Raw genomic sequence first — 16,490 nt, forward strand, 5'->3', positions numbered from 1 at the left:
GTATAAAGATTACAAGAAATGAATGGAAAATGTGTGAGTTGTATTACAATAATATTGCAGTGTAAGTCTCTTTATTAACATCATATATAGGAGAAGGTTTTTTTGTAACTTTTTGACTCCATTGCAGCAGCTTTACCTGATGGGCAAAATAGGGAGTCAAGCCATGAAAACGAATACAGATATAAATTTCTCGGCTTGGTACATGTAACACCACATAATTCAGAAAATTTCTAAGGAAGTTGCACTTTCTCCTCTTCAAGCTTCCTAATGTTTTGTCCAACCATGAGTTTTCCATCACACCACATTGTTCATTGCTATTGACCAAAGGATTGTAGGAGTGCCCCATTGCGCAGTTGCATCTGGAAATGGACAGATTGGTGTAACTATAGATCTACATCTCATTTAGTAAGAACAACATTAGAAAATTTTACTTGAAAATGAAGAGGGCATAGTGAAATACATGCAACACATAACACTAGAGAGCCTTAATGGCCATCAGAACACATACACTCAATGCCTGTGGGAAAACTCGCTTGATTTGTACCTTGCCTTTTGCATTACTGTAGTAGTGATCATATAAATCTTTTCAAAATCTCCGTGCATTGCATTTATTCCAGGCTATGTGATTTTCGTGGATAGAGAAGTTCAACTCTTGTATTCGTTTTTATGCAGGTTCGCCTTCGTTTATCTGAATGAAAATAGATATGGAGGGACCTTTGCTTTTATGAAGATAAATGTGGAAATGAGTAAAAATAATCGACTTATTCGAGCACGAACGTGAAGGCCATGCCATAACTTATAAAGGGTTAATTATATTTTAGTCAATCCAGTTTAGTAAAACTAACTAATCAGTCATCTTGGTTTAAAAAACTATTATATTTAATCCTTATGCTCTTAAATAAAATTATAACTTGATTCGTCTCGTCTATTTCACTTTATTTTCCAACTTATTTTGACCTTTTTTTCAAATTTTAAGAATAAAAAAAAAGCAGATAGAATAAAAAAAACGATTAGCATAGAAAACCATTTTTTGAATAAAATACTACTAAACGATCAAACATGGATCGAAGGGCTATTTAATAATTTCTCATGCTATACTATAAGGTCTAATTAATTTATTGTGATAAACTACAAAGACTAAGTTGTAATTAATTCGATTTGTATTTATATATAAGAAATCTAAATATTTATAACTTTTTCTTAACACAAATAAAAAAATAATTTGTGGAGTTTTTGTTTTCTTTTTTTAAGATTATCATGATTAAACTAAACTTGTTCGATAAATGTGAAATATTTTGTTTTTTTTCAATAGCCTATATGCTTTACTTAATGTAAATTGATCATGAAAAAGTAATCACCTGAACCTTCAATAAAAAATAGATATAAAGGATTTGAAAAATTATAAATGCAGATTGGTATAAAAATCAGGAAGCTTCCATTTAAGCTGGGGCGGATGGATCCTCCACCGATCCAGGAATTTGTGGAAACCAATATCTAATATTAACTGTTTAATCGAAATCTAAAGGGGATGTAGCTCAAATGTTTGAGCGCTAGCTTTGCATGCGAGAGGTACAGGGTTCGATCCCCTGTATCTCCATTTCTGGTTTTTTTTTTTTTTGCTTGAGAAACAGTATTGTGTTCTGGAAGACACTGCTATAATTGGAGAGTTGAAGAAATTCCATCTCCAAGTGTTATTTTAGTGTATAAAGACGTTTGTTTCCCTGTGAAACATGAACTCTGTACAAAGAAGCGAGGACATCCCTATTCATACCTTCTACTTTGGGCATTACCAGAGCTCAAGAAATTCTATCCAGGAAGACTCCGACATATTTGAAAGAAATTATGTGTATCACTGTGACAAATTGGAGGTATTTAATTCAGAAAATACAAGCTTCCACATGACAAGATGATTGATTATAAACCCAGCTATGCTGCATAGGAACACACCCTTTCCTCTTTTTTGTTTTCTTTGCAAGATCTTATATCTTTACCAGTTGAGTTACAGAGCTAGAGAGGTTTTCTTTAATATAATCCATTTCTATTACAAGGTCTCTGGAATACTATTATAGCAATTCAATTATTTTTATTTAGATTTTCTAAATTTTTTGAAAAATTTTCACATTCAGTATAATAAAAAAAAAGATATAATTTTTTTATTCGAAAGAGCTTTACTTTATCTTCAAAAATAATTAGCTTGCTAGCTATTTTCATTTTTTAGATTTAAATTAAGTACTATTCTCAGATATATTTTTTTCAATTTTTATTGTTGCTTTTCTTTTTTTTTCTGTTTAGATTAATATTTTCAATTTAATTAGCTGGGATATTTTTTTATATTTAATTATTTTTTTTTATTATTTAAAAATACAGACTTTTTTCAAAAAACTATCAAAGATTTCAGTTTTCTCCATAATCAAGGACTTGGCACTGGCAGAGTTCAATTGGTTAGTTCTCCAAAGTGGGCCCCTGGATTCTGTAGCAATGTAGCAAGCCAAGTTGTTCCTCACTGTTTATGGGATGTTGTGCCCTTGCTGATTTGGCAGAGTTCAATCGGTTAGTTCTCTAAAAAGTGGGCCCCTAGATTCTGTAGTAGTCAAGTTGTTCTTCTTTTTTTATGAAGGAAAGATGCGCTCTTTTCACAATAATACAGACTACAGATGATAGTAATCATTAAGCCATCCAAACTGTTGCTCTCATCCATTCCCTTGCTTTCTCACTGCCTGATAAACCTCAGCTGTTTATAATCTGCCAGTAATATTTGCACCTCTGCTTCACTGGTTCTGAAGTTCACTGCTCTGTTTGATTAGCTGAAAACCAAGAGGTATGCTTGCTTAAAGACTTTTCCTTTTTTCTATTTTATCACTTGATTCAAGAGACCCTTTTGATGTTAATTTTGGTTTTCATCTTGATTGCTTTCTTTTCTTTCTTTTGTTACTTTATGCTTTTGAAAAGCCTCTGCTTTGCTGCTTGTTTATTATTTGTGTTGTTTTTGCTTTATTAATGTTAGTTGACTTGCAACAAAGAAATCCTTTTGCTGTTCATTTTCTGATTTAGTTCCTGAAGATTTGAAAAGAAGTCCTTTTGATTTAATTTGTTCATTGCAGTTCCTTGATTGCTTTGATCCAGAACAAGAAGAAGAGTTAAGTTTCATTGGACATGGAAGTTTGTGATTTCTATTGTAGCCAAAGTTGCTGAGCTGTTAGTTGTTTCCCATTAAGAAGACAGATTGGTTATGTAATTGATTGTAATACCCAATATTCAGAACTTAAAAAATGAAGTTGAGAAAGCTGACAGATGCAAAAACAAGGGCTGATTTCATTCTATAGAGGAGGCTAGAAGGAATGGGGAAGAGATTGAAGTTGATGTTGAGAACTGGCTGGGAAGTGTTGATGGGGTCATTCAAGGGGGAGGTTGGTGTTGTTGGAGATGAATCAAGTAAAGAAGTGCTTCATGGGTTTGGTGTCCCTGATCTAAAGATACGCTATCAGTTGGGTAAAGCAGCGAAGAAGGAGTTTGACGGTTATTGTTTGATCTCCAGGAAAAAGGGAAAATTTGATGGAGTTTCTTACCGTGCTGCTCCATCGGGTATAGGGCCTGTCAAGGACTATGAGGCCTTTGAATCAAGAGATTCTGTAGTAAATGCTATTGTGGATTCATTGAAGGATGGTGCCGTGGACATGGTTGGGGTATATGGGATGGGTGGTTTGGGGTAAGACCAATACACTTGTGAAGAAGGTGTGCTGAGCAAGTCAAGGAGGGTAGGCTGTTCGATAAGGTGGTTCTGGCACTTGTGTCACAGACTCCAGACATCAGAAGAATTCAAGGTGAAATAGCAGATGGGCTAGGACTCAAATTGGATGCAGAGACAGATAGAGGAAGGGCAAGTCTATACGAGAGATTGAAGAAGTGAAAGGGCAATTCTGAAGAAATTCAAAATTGGAGTACTTGTAATTCTTGATGATATATTTGGAAAGAACTTAAATTGGAGGATGTTGGAAATCCCTTCAGGGAGCGATCCATGAAGGATGCAAGATACTCATGACTTCAAGAAATAAATAATGTGTGCTGTCCCGCGAGATGGGTGCAATCAAACAAAAAATTATTTCAAGCTTGAAGTTTGCCTCGAAAGCGAAGCGTGGGAATTTTTTTCGAAAAATGAAGTGGAGGAGTTACTGTTAAAAATCCTAGTCTTACAACCTGTTGCTGCTGAAGTAGCCAAAAGATGTGGAGGCTTGCCCGATTTTAGCTTGCTGTTGTTGACTAGGGCACTGAAAAATGAAGAGACGTATATGCTTCGGGAAGGACGCCTTGAAAACAGCTAACAAGGTTGATAAAAGATGAAATTGACCGATCCAGTTTACTCGTGTCTGGAACTGAGTTACAAAGCTTTGAGAGGTGATGAAATCAAGTCATTGTTCTTGCTTTGTGGGCAATTCCTAACTTATGATTCTTCAATCTCAGACTTGTTAAAGTATGCTATAGGCTTGGATTTGTTCAAGGGACGTTCCAAATTGGAAGAAGCCAAGAAACAGACCTGCGTACATTGGTGGATGAACTTAAAGCCCTTGTTGTTGCTAGAAAGGTGACAAGGGATGGGAAGAGTGAAAAATGCATGATGTTGTTCAAAGTTTTGTCAGCTCTTCGATGTTGCATCAAGGGAACCACCATGTGCTTGTTGTGCCAGATGAACTCAAAGAATGGCCAACCAATGATGTGCTTCAACAGTACACTGCAATCTCTTTGCCTTTCCGGAAAATTCCTGATCTTCCTGCAATATTAGAATGTCCGAATCTCAGGTCGTTTATACTGCTGAACAAGGATCCCTCACTGCAAATACCAGACAACGTTTTCAGAGAAATGAAGGAGCTTAAAGTCTTGGTTCTTACAGCAGTTAATCTTTCATCACTGCCTTCGTCACTTCAATTTCTTGAGAACCTTGAAACGCTGTGTTTGGATCATTGTGTTTTGGAAGATATATCTGTAGTTGGAGAGCTAAAAGAAGTTGAAAGTTCTCAGCTTAAAGTTCTAATATTGTTTCGTTTGCCAAGAGAAATAGGAAAATTAACTCGTCTGCTACTTCTAGATTTGAGCAATTGTGAAAGGCTTGAAGTAATATCACCAAATGTCCTTTCTTCCTTGACCCGGCTAGAAGATTATATATGGGAAACAGCTTTTCTGAAATGGGAGGCTGAAGGACCAAGCAGTGAAAGAAACAATGCTTGCCTGTCAGAATTGAAGCTTCTGTCAAACTTAATTACCTTAGACATGCAAATTACAGATGCAGATCATATGCCCAAGGACTTGTTTTTTTGTGCTTTTCAAAAAGTTGGAAAGGGTTCAGAATATTTCATTGGAGATGGGTGGGACTGGTCTGTTAAGTATGCAACCCCAAGAACTTTTGAAAACTGAAAGCTCAATACAGTTATTCAGTTGGAGGAGGGGGTGAACACGCTGCTGAAGATCACTGAAAGAACTTCATTTGCAAGAACTGAATGGTGTTTAAGAGTATCCTCAATGACTTGGACGGGGAAGGTTTTCTGTCAGCTGAAGCATCTTCACGTCCAAAATTGTCCTGGAGTTTCAATTTATCATCAACTCGATGAGGATGGGTCCTCGAACTGCTTTTTCTGAACTTTGGGACTCACTGTTTTCTTGAAAAGTTGGATAACTTGGAGAAGATCTGCCATGGCCAACCTTATTGCAGAGTCGCTTGGAAACTTGAGAATTTTGAAGGTAGAAAGTTGTCATAGGTTGAAGAATTTATTTTCAGTCTCCATGGCAAGAAGACTTGTGCGACTTGAAGAAATCACAATAAGTGATTGCAAGATCATGGAAGAGGTTGTTGCTGAGGAAAGTGAGAATGATACTGCTGACGGTGAACCGATAGAGTTCACTCAATTACGTAGACTGACACTGCAACGTCTGCCTCAGTTCACAAGCTTTCACTCTAATAGAAGGCAGAAGCCTATTAGCATGTGAGTGAAAGGGAATGAGCTTGGGACTTCCATGTCACTGTTCAATACAATGGTCTGGTTTGCTCTTTTAACAAGCTATTATTTGTCGTTTTTAACCTCAAAAAATAAAAACCCATTCTCATGAGTAGACAAATTAAGGGCTTTGATTTTTTTTTTTTTATCTCGCTGAAAAATAAAAAGAACTTAATAAAACAAAATATGTGCATGCAGATTTTATTCCCCAATTTGGAGGGACCTGAAGGCTCTCCTCCATCAAAGTGGAAAAGATATGGCACGACCAACCTGCTGTGCAGCCTCCCTGTGTTAAAAACTTAGCAAGCATTGTTGTGGAGAGTTGTAGTAAATTAAACTATTTATTGACATCTTCTATGGTCGAAAGTCTTGCTCAACTCGAAAGTCTTGAAATACGGAATTGCGAGTCCATGGAAGAAATAGTTGTTCCAGAAGGAATCGGAGAAGGCAAATGATGAGCAAGATGCTATTCCCTAAACTATACTTCCGTAGAGCTCAATGGTCTGCCGAAACTCACAAGACTTCTGCACCCTGAATGGAATGCCATGAGCAAACCTGACAACACAAAATCAGCTCTCTTCGATGACAAGGTGTTTTATTTCAAAAGCATGCTTAATTTGTGAGCTTGCCTCACACGTGTATTTTGTTTCCATGTTTTACCCCAATCTATTAACAGAATGGAATTGTTACTGCAGGTTGCATTCCCTGACTTGGAGGTATTTCTAATTCGCGAAATGGATAATTTGAAGGTGATATGGCACAATGAACTCCATCCTGATTCCTTTTGCAAAATAAAGAAGTTCACTTTTAGGGTGGTAAAGAAATTTACTGAATATTTTCCCTTCCAGTATGCTGGGAAGATTCCATAATCTAGAGTATCTGATTATAATATGGTTGTGATTCAGTAGAAGAGATTTTTGATCTCCAAGTGCTCATAAATGTGGAACAAAGACTTGCTGTTACAGCCTCTCAATTGAGACTTGTGTTTCTATGGAATCTTCCACAGCTGAAGCATGTTTGGAATAGGGATCCACAAGGAATTCTTTCCTTCCATAACCTATGTACTGTGGATGTCGGGGAATGTCCTGGTCTAAGAAGTCTCTTCCCTGCCTCTGTAGCCCTAAACCTTCCACAACTTGAAGCTTCAGATAGATACTTGTGGAGTGGAGGAAATTGTTGCAAAGGATGAAGGACTAGAAGAAGGTCCGAGTTTTTGTTTCCTAAAGTTTTCATTAGACCGTTAATATCACAACCTCCGAATCTTAGGTAATTAAAGCAGATATCTTTCTAAATTTCAACTTTCTATGTAGATTTAAGAATAAATAAGTACTCGAAAAATAAAATAGTATATATAAATATTTAAGTAATTAACTGTTATAATCATCATATAATAAATATACATATTATTTTTATTATTTTTATTACATGTATATTAAAATATTATCTCACTCGCCTATAAAATAAAGAACTAAAATGAATATCAGATGAAAGACTTAAAAATCCTATAAGGATTATTAGAAATACCTATAATAAATATTCGAAATATGCAAAAAAAAAAAAACCAAATAAAGATTCCAATGCATAATAGAAACAGGTTTAGTCTTCTCATTTTAGGGAAGTATATTTTTTTCCTCACAGGGACCTATTTTTCAAAATTGGATAACCAAACTGTAATTATCAAGAAATACATAACCATAGTGAAATTTCACCCATAATCCATATTAAATTCTGTCCAGAATCTCAATTTACATTTTAGGAACCAAACTATAATATTTTTCAAAAAGTGTAGGGACTAAATTGTAAATCTTCAAAATAGAGGGACTAAACTAAAAATTACACAATTCAATTATCGAACAGAGTTCATCATCCTTAATCTCATAAGAATACTGTCCAAAATTCTGAAATACATTTCAGAGGTCAAATTATTATTTTCTAAAGTTGAGGGACTAAACTCTAATTTTCATTAATTATGGACTAAAATAAAATTTCATCATCTTCAACCTCGAGACCATTCTGACCAGATTTTCTAGTAAAGTTTAAATAAATTTCTTAATCCATAACAAATCAATTAAATAAATCAATTAACAAATTCAACACACTGATAATCAATGACTTAAGTTTAAATCCGTAATAATTATGAATTAATCTTACTGTTATGATCACTGTTATGATTAATTATGTTTCCATTCAAGCAATGAAGCATGGTGACTTCTTTTGAGGGATACATATGTTGTATGAGGTGTTCAATCTAAAAGCCACTGCAGAAAGAGAATTCTTATTGAAAGACTGACAAAGCTTTTGCATTCATAACATTACAAAACTGAAGCCAGAGCTCACGTGGCACAATTCATTTAGTCAAGTGTTCAGTTGATCTTTCTATGCACATCCTATAAACTTGTTAAGAAAACGTCAAGTCAAGCATGCTTTCTTTTGATTGGTTTTCAGATCTTCCCCAACTTGGAGGATTTATGTTTGGAAAGCAAAGATGCATCGGCATTATTGAAATGTCCTCAATACTTCTTTCACAAACTCAAAGTTCTCAATCTGTATTGCTTTGGTGATGCAACTTTTCCAATTGATCTGCTTCCAAGGTTCCCTAATATGGAAAGACTTAATGTGGAAGGAGCATTTCCCAACTGTACGTTCAAAGAGTTGCTCCCGTCTAGACTTGTTGGTATGGAGGAGCATGCAACAGTTCTTTCACCGATACGACACTTATTTTTGCTTTCTCTTCCTTGCCTAGAGCATTTATGGAAGAGCAATTCCCAACTGGACCAAGCTCTGCAGACTCTTGAAACTCTAGTGGTAGAGGATTGCAGCAGTTTGATTTATTTAGCTCCATCGCGTGCTTCTTTCCAAAATCTAACTACTTTGGATGTGTGGCATTGCAAAAGATTAGTAAAATTGGTGACATCCACAACAGCAAAAAGTCTGGCGCAACTCACAACAATGAGTATAAGGGACTGCGGTATGGTTACCGAAATAGTAGCAAACGAGGGAGAGGGAATAAAAGATGAGATTGTCTTCAGCAAATTAGAAACATTAGTGCTTCATAGTTTACCAAGCCTAACTAGCTTTTGCTCAGAAAAACACAGCTTTGATTTCCCATCTCTGGTGAAATTAACTGTCAGCCAATGTCCTGGGATGAAGTTTTTCTCCAACGGAGCACTGAGCACTCCCAAGCTGCGGAGAGTTAATTTCAATGATGTAGAGAAGAAAAATCTCAACACCACAATACAACAGTTGTCTACACAAACGGTAAGTACCGATCAATCATTCCAATTTCTGGCAAACCATGAAATAAGTTAATTAGGTATCTAATTTTTGATTTATTTAACTATTTCAGAAAGCTCAAATTGCTGAAAGTTCATCATCGTAAAAGCTTGAGATACATGCTTGCTCCACCGATGGGTTCGATCCCTGTGCAGCTACTAGAGTTGGAAGTAAAAGGAGAGAAAGGAAGAAAGGAGGGAGAAGAAGAAGAGAGGAGCAGGAGAAATTCAATGATCTTTCATAATTCATCGTCAAAACTGTGTAATGTAAAATACAATACTATAAATAGCAAAACTCTACCCAAACATTGATTTACAATTACTATAAATAAATGTGTTTTCATGTAAAAATATTATAATTCTAAATTTTGTTAATTTTTTTGTGGTAAAATTGTAATTTTTGGGTTTTTTTTTTAGGAAACAATTTTTTTCATATTTTTTTTTTACTTGTTCATTTTTATCATTTTATATTTGGTTTATTTATCACCATTTTTTTATCTTTATTTTTTTAATATTTCTTTATTTTTTTTCCTTACACTTTTTTAAAAAATAATATTATGTTTTACACTTTAAATATTTATCAAATACTTGGTTTATCACTGTATACTATTTTTTTGTTTTTATCTTTATTTATTTTTTAAAAAACTATTATATGTAGAACACTTTTTTTTTATTTTTTTTACATTTTATTAACACATGATATTTACTACAATTTACTACAATTTAAAACTATTATAAGTAGAACATGTTGAAAAACATGTTAATAATATCTATCGACTGATTTTTGCTTTGTCCACTCCGTTAAAAAAAAGTTAACTAAAATAAAACGAGCCCTCGAATTACATGAATCACTTTATTCCGCAGCAAATGAATCTTCAAAGTATTTAATTAAATGCATGCAATAATCTTTTTTCGAAAAGATTCTTTTTTTCTCTATTCTGTTTGTATATTTTTAGGACTTCAATTCCCCCAATAAAAAAAACGAAAATTACCGATCAAATTATCAAGTGCAAATTACTAGTAACCTGTAAATAAAATGTATTATATCCCAAATAATTACCGACACCAAATGAAATGAATAGGATAGTCTTAAGTCTAATCTCTAAAACGAAATGATTGGTTGAGATATATTTTCCATCCTTAAAAACATGAATTTTGAGATATGCAATTGCAAGGCAGGGAAGAAATAGCAGTCGCAGATGGATGTTCACAGGTTAGCCTGTACACGTGCATGGACTTAAACATTATAAGCAGCAATTTAATTCACATGTGCTTTGAAGAGAAGAGGACTATGCAGCCAAGTCATGAACACTCCACAATGGCACCTGGCATTCCAACTAATATTGATGATGCATCGGCAGCGTATGTTGGAGTATAATTTATCCATTTGATCAGTTTCCCTACGATGCAAGGGATCTGTCTCAAAGAGGCAAGTCTCTCATCGACCATCAACATAGTAGGAACATGAAGAAACCTCGTTTCTGATGTGGGACAACGAATTGATCAAGGAATGAAAAATGAATAAGGAAGTCAAGAGGAGAGGGCAGAGACGTCTCTTGCAAAGATGCAATTTTTTTAATAGATAAATACAGTTGGATAGTTTAAGACAAACCCTAATGAAAACATTACCAATAATTGGACTAACAATCAAGTCTAAAGTACATGATTAACAAATCCAAATAAAGGTACAATAAAATAAACTCGAATGTGCTCTCAGATGTGCTCAATCTCCCATCCCAACCAAAATATGACGGGTTGAGCTATCCTCTGTTATTTTCGACCATACACACTCAATCCCTGTTATTTTCGACCTCCATGGCAGAGATCTGCAAACAAGGTTAGCGATAGTAGACAGATGGCCCAGCAAAGGAGTACCGAGATGAAACTGATGGAGGTGCAGTTTCAGGCTTGGCTCCGTGGTACTGGAGTAACTTGTTATAATTTGACAATGCATCAGAAGCATGCGTTGAGTATAATCTACCCTCTTGATCAGCTTCCCTCCTACGCAAGGGATCTGCCTCAGATAGGTAAGTCTCTCTACGACCATCAACATAATAGGAACCTGAAGAAAGTTCATCTCTCCTTGGAGGTGCCACATATGCATCTGCAGATGAAGCACCATGATGGTTAGTATAATATGGATCCCTTGTGTATGGGTCCAAAGCAGCAAGAGCAGAGCCAGAAGAAGTTGCAGGTATCGAAGTAATGGCTTGTGGCAATTCACGTCTACCACTAGAATTATATGGCTGGTTCAAGTAGAGAGGAACAGCCAGAACGCCTTCTCTCTGCAAAGGTACAGTGTCTCTGTATGTAGGGTCTGGCTGTCTAAGAGGGTGCTCTCTTTCCTGGTCTCTCTGGTATGGGTCTAGAGTGGATGGAATATGATGAGAGGGAGTCAACTTTCTTCTCTCTCCTGAAAGGCCATACGTTCTATATTCCTTTTCACTCATGAATAAATCACAAGGAAACTCATCTCTGTGCATAGAGCCCGCCTGCTGGTATTCAATATGTCGATCCCTTTCATCAGAGAGCATGGAGTATCTCCTAGCATCATGATTGGCTCTAGCAAATGCTTCCCTTTCCAAATGGACCTGTAACTCTCTTGCTCCCGCATAAACTTCTCTATCCTGAACAGTCACCATTGATGGCGAGTGTACAGGCCCTGTAACTGGGCGGAAAAGTGCACTGAGTTTCAGGACCTAAGAGAAAGTAGATGATTTTTTATATATATATAGGGTAATCAGATAAACAGTTCTAATACATGTACAGAAAAGAATTCATACCAAGCTAGCAGATGAACTGACCAAATTTTACCTGTCGAACAGTAAGTTCTGTTTTGAACTTGTTCTTCTCATTATAATTGTCCTTTATAGCCTTCTTGAAAACACTCTCAGTGATTGGAAAACAGTCCTTGTGAACAACAAACCGCACCTGGAACTCACTAACATCAGAATGCAGATCCCGTAAAGTTGATGAGAAAACAGTAATGCTATAAAAGAGAAGTCTGCCTCATAAATTAAAATAAAACCTGAAATGGGAAGGAACCACCAAAAGCCTTGGGCTCCAATTTTACTCCACCAGCAGAGGATGCTTCATAGATACCATACATAAGTTTCAGATCAAAATCATAGAGGAAAAGCTTAAGTCCAGGTTTCACACCCAATATGAGTTCCTTTTTATTCATTGTGACACCCATGACACGATAGAGGAAACAATCTGGCTTGGTTTTTGCACTGCACATAAAGATCATACCACCAAGCTTTTCTTTCTTCTTCTCATCCCATCCATTATTTTCTCTCTCATCATGTTTTCCTTTGTTTTTTTGATTTCTCGAGCTTCTGTCAACTAAGACACCATGCTTTTCTCCACTCTTTTGGTTCTTTTGACCCTTATTTGACCCAACAAATCTTTCTTGGTTCTTTCGAATCTCTTGGCCATTCTCAATGCGCTCTTTCTTAGAAACATTCTTTTCACTCGAATTCAGGTTATTAGCATCACCATGCTCATTTCTGTTTCTTTCTCCCTTGCCTTGTATAATATCTTTATTCTTCTTTCTGTTTCTTCCATGAGATTTTGGACTGCTTTTAGCTTTCTTGGACTTCAAAGAATTGTTAGCTGAAGGTTTCTCTATAGTTTTAGATTTGGCCCTCAATGATTTGGGGGTTCTATTTCTGGATGATTGACCTTTAGTTAATGCATCCACAAGATTTCCATCTCCATTGCTGTTTATTTCAGATTGTAACTTAGTCGATGCTTCAATACGATTCTCAGTTTCCATATTGTTATTCTCAGTTGACTGCAATTTTGTGGAGGCTTCAGCCAGCTCAGCTTCTATATCATTAATCTCTTGTTCCATCCCCTGCCAAGCAATCACATGCCCCAATCCCAATATTGACCCTGCAGACGAAGTAAAAAAGCAAAAAAAAAAAAAAAAGATCTTTAAATTGATTCAATATGATTTTCAATTCTTTACAATGTTAACCTATGCTATTTACAAATACATCTTGGAAGAGAATCTTGATTTTAGGAATTATGGCTTATTTTATGAACTAGAATGTTAATTAGAAATCTACATAAGCTGTTTAACAGTAAATGCCTCATCACATTCTCATTCTGTGTACTGTAAACAAGCCATTTCACTGGTAACGTAGAAACCCAAAGAAACCTAGCTAACCAATAATATGATTGAGTTTCTTATCCTCCTAGTCCTTCACACTCCTTCAGTTCTTTACCATGCAATTGTGTAAAGGTTGCAATACCTGAATAGGACACACCATTCAATTCCCTCTAAAATAAAAATAAGAGCAAACCCTGTATATGATTAACTATTTCCAGTTAAAGAGAACCCATTACACTACATAAGATTAGTTTAATAACTGTTTTTACTATCTCCATAAATGCTTGGTGAAAGAAACCAATTCTAGTGATGTATACCATCCTACTCTGCACGCATATAGCTATACCTTCAAATGCTCAAAGACCAAATAATTTGCACACAATATTTTCCTCTCCTCCGGGAAACAACATTTCAAGATTGCCTCATTCACAAAAAGAAAAAAACATAAATCTCAATCATCACTGCTGTAAAAACTACGTTACTTCTCAAAGCTCAAAGTAACAATTTCATACCAAAAAAAATACTCAAGACAACTGACTCTCAACTCTAAACACTCCTAGCAAAACACGAAAACCACAATGCATTTAAACAATCCTAAACCCAATAACCACTAATTCCAGATAGTTTACAAACACCATGCCAAGCTTCTACTACATGGCTCCTCGCCGACTCAGCAGCTTAAAAAATCAACCCTGATAAAAAAGAGATAAAAATTCCTAACATTCCGATTAATAAAAAAACCTAACACAGTTCAACCAATTCTAGTCAAACAAAAAACTAACTCTAAAAAAGAAAAAAACTTCCCCAGTCTACCAATTCAAAAGGGCACCAAACGCAAAAAAGATCAATGGAAACCAATAAAAAACCTGCCCAAAAAATCGAATTAAACACATAAAACCGACAAAACCCAGAATTCTTCTATCTTAAGCCGAAAAACCCAGTTCGATTTTTCAATCAACACACGCTGAAACCGGAAACCAGAAACAATCATAATTGAAATAACAAAAACGTTAAAACTTTACCTTGATTTCTTCCAGTTTCTCTGCGTTTTTTATTAAAATCAAAGTGGAAAGTGGGTATGGTAAAATCAAAGTGGATTCCAGACAGGGATTTTTTATTGCAAGGTGAAATAAGTTCCAGTTATTGTTGAGAGAAGAAATAGAAAGAGGAGCCAGAGATACGAAATGAGTGTAAGATAATAGGTCATATATAGTGTTTGTATTTACCATTTAGGGATTCATCCATCGGTCGGATACGCTTCATTTATTGTGCCTCGCCCGAATCCACCACGGAGAGATAATTAACTTTCTATTCCTAAGAAAAAGATATTTTTTAATTTTCTCTCTTCGTTTGTTTCGGTTCAAATATTATGAGTATTGATAATTATAATTTAAATATCTTATATTTTTTGTTATTATGTTCGTGGGATTTGAATGTTTATCTCAATTAAGAGAGTCTGATTAATAACATAAGTTTGTGAGAATCTAATTTAAAATTTAGAGGTATATCTTAATTATTCAAGTTCTAAATTTATTTTTTGAAGGTCATCAAGTTCGAGTCTTACAAATCTCAGAGTCACTATAAGCTGATATGCTTATTAACTTTAAGGTTTCCCATGAGATTAATCGAAATACGCACAAGTTAATTTAGATATTAATATTAATAAAAAAAATTAATTAATTAGAGTTAAATATCTTTCTAGGTAGAAGTCGCAATCAAGTTTTTCCTAATATTTAAGGTATTGATAAAGTATTGATAAATTAGTAAATTAAAATGATTAACTCTTAAGATTTTTCACTTGATCAACGTCAAAGTAGAACACCCTTTAGGTTGCAGATTAATAAAACTAAAGTAATATATTCACAATTAATTAATTCAATTTCATAAAGATTGGATGGAAATAGTTTTTGACAAACTATTTTATCAGAAATTAAAATGAAATGTAACAGATGAAACTTGTATTCATGATATTATTTATGGATTGGGATCTTGCCGACATGATTTGTGATGCAAATTACCTTTACAATCCGACAGTACATAGACAAAAAAATCACATGAAGCAACTGTCGTTCAGCTTGCTAGTTGCTTATATGTTCCAAACTATAACATATACACTATTATATTATAGTCTTCGAGATTACAGCCTACTTTTTGCAGCCTTGAATGTTTAATATGCCCAGAGAGGTCAAAAAAAAATTCCTTGATATTGTTATTCAACATATTAATCTTAACAAGGTTTTTATTTTATATTTTTTAGGGTTTTTTTTTAACATCTCATTTTTATATAATTAGAAGAATTACATTACAACAGTTACCAAGTCTAATTTTTGTAATTGATTAACATCCCATTTGTATACAAGGAAAAACGAGGGAGGGAGGGGACCTAGATAGCGAGGAAGGGCAAAGAATTCCTCTGAAGGGGTAGGGAGGGAGGGAAGCCGAGGAGCCGCAGACTATTCTGGTTGTCGAATAGTTCAAGTAGACGTATATGGTATATTACATATGTAATGAGCGATTCACTAACAACGGGCATTTGGTCTAGTGGTATGATTCTCGCTTAGGGTGCGAGAGGTCCCGAGTTCAATTCTCGGAATGCCCCTTTTATTGATCCGGTGGTGACCATTTTCTTTGGTTAAACTGTAATTTAGCCCGGAAAGTTCACCACTTTGACCACCATAGTGTCTCAAAATCGTGGGAACATTTTTTTCAATTCAACATCTTATTATTTCAATCATATTTCTTAGATTCGGATCCAATTACATTACCGAGTTATTGAATCAACCTGTATATTATTATATCAATTATTTTTATTAAAGTAATAATATTTTTTTAAAAAAAAACTTTCTTAAAATTGATTTGATTATGTTAGCCAAGCTATTAAAAAAACCAATTTGATTAATTGAAATTTTATTGAATTAATATATTTTTTTTATTTATTTTAACATAAAATTAACTTGATTCGAATTAGATTTAATATTTTAAATAAAATAAACTATATTTCAATCAGCACACAATTATGCTGGCAATTCTGTTCAAGTTAAAATAACACATGAACTTTCGAGTTCCCAAAAGTGATATTTTATTTTAACTTTTTTTTCCTCTGCTTAATAAAAGCAA

At 34.7% G+C, this 16,490-nt stretch overlaps 1 protein-coding gene, 1 non-coding gene and 1 pseudogene across 4 annotated transcripts; 2 read left to right on the top strand and 1 right to left on the bottom strand.

The window, feature by feature from the left end:
* The first annotated feature begins 1,730 nt into the window (after positions 1-1,730).
* Positions 1,731-10,634, top strand: LOC118051472 (uncharacterized; annotated as a pseudogene).
* A 176-nt stretch (positions 10,635-10,810) lies between these two features.
* LOC118051425 (uncharacterized) lies at positions 10,811-14,604 on the bottom strand. 3 transcript variants are annotated; one of them, XM_073409055.1, is made up of 4 exons: positions 14,396-14,604; positions 12,285-13,153; positions 12,061-12,187; positions 10,811-11,924 (listed from the first exon to the last, which is right to left on the bottom strand). In XM_073409055.1, exons 2-4 carry the CDS (start codon positions 13,110-13,112, stop codon positions 11,095-11,097), a joined length of 1,785 nt encoding a protein of 594 aa, XP_073265156.1. In that variant the 5' UTR covers positions 13,113-13,153; positions 14,396-14,604; the 3' UTR covers positions 10,811-11,094. The 3 variants fall into 3 exon arrangements, with proteins under 3 accessions (XP_073265156.1, XP_034917961.1, XP_034917962.1); XM_035062070.2 differs by having other exon boundaries at positions 10,811-11,955; positions 12,071-12,187; positions 14,396-14,598; XM_035062071.2 differs by lacking the exon at positions 14,396-14,604 and adding an exon at positions 13,720-13,862 and having other exon boundaries at positions 10,811-11,955; positions 12,071-12,187.
* A 1,296-nt stretch (positions 14,605-15,900) lies between these two features.
* Positions 15,901-15,972, top strand: TRNAP-AGG (transfer RNA proline (anticodon AGG)). Its single transcript has one exon. It is a non-coding gene; the product is annotated as a tRNA-Pro (tRNA).
* Positions 15,973-16,490: the final 518 nt, after the last annotated feature.

This window comes from Populus alba, chromosome 5, assembly GCF_005239225.2.
Source record: "Populus alba chromosome 5, ASM523922v2, whole genome shotgun sequence".
In the NCBI taxonomy this organism is placed as follows: Eukaryota; Viridiplantae; Streptophyta; class Magnoliopsida; order Malpighiales; family Salicaceae; genus Populus; species Populus alba.

Bases quoted from the DNA above. Each gene is read 5' to 3' on its own strand.
- LOC118051425 (XM_035062070.2), bottom strand. From the start codon at position 13,112: ATGGAACAAGAGATTAATGATATAGAAGCTGAGCTGGCTGAAGCCTCC. The intron at 12,188-12,284 runs GTTTTATTTTAA...AGTGAGTTCCAG, and splicing joins GTGGTTCCTTCCCATTTCAG to GTGCGGTTTGTTGTTCACAA. The intron at 11,956-12,070 runs GTAAAATTTGGT...ACTTTCTCTTAG, and splicing joins CAGAACTTACTGTTCGACAG to GTCCTGAAACTCAGTGCACT.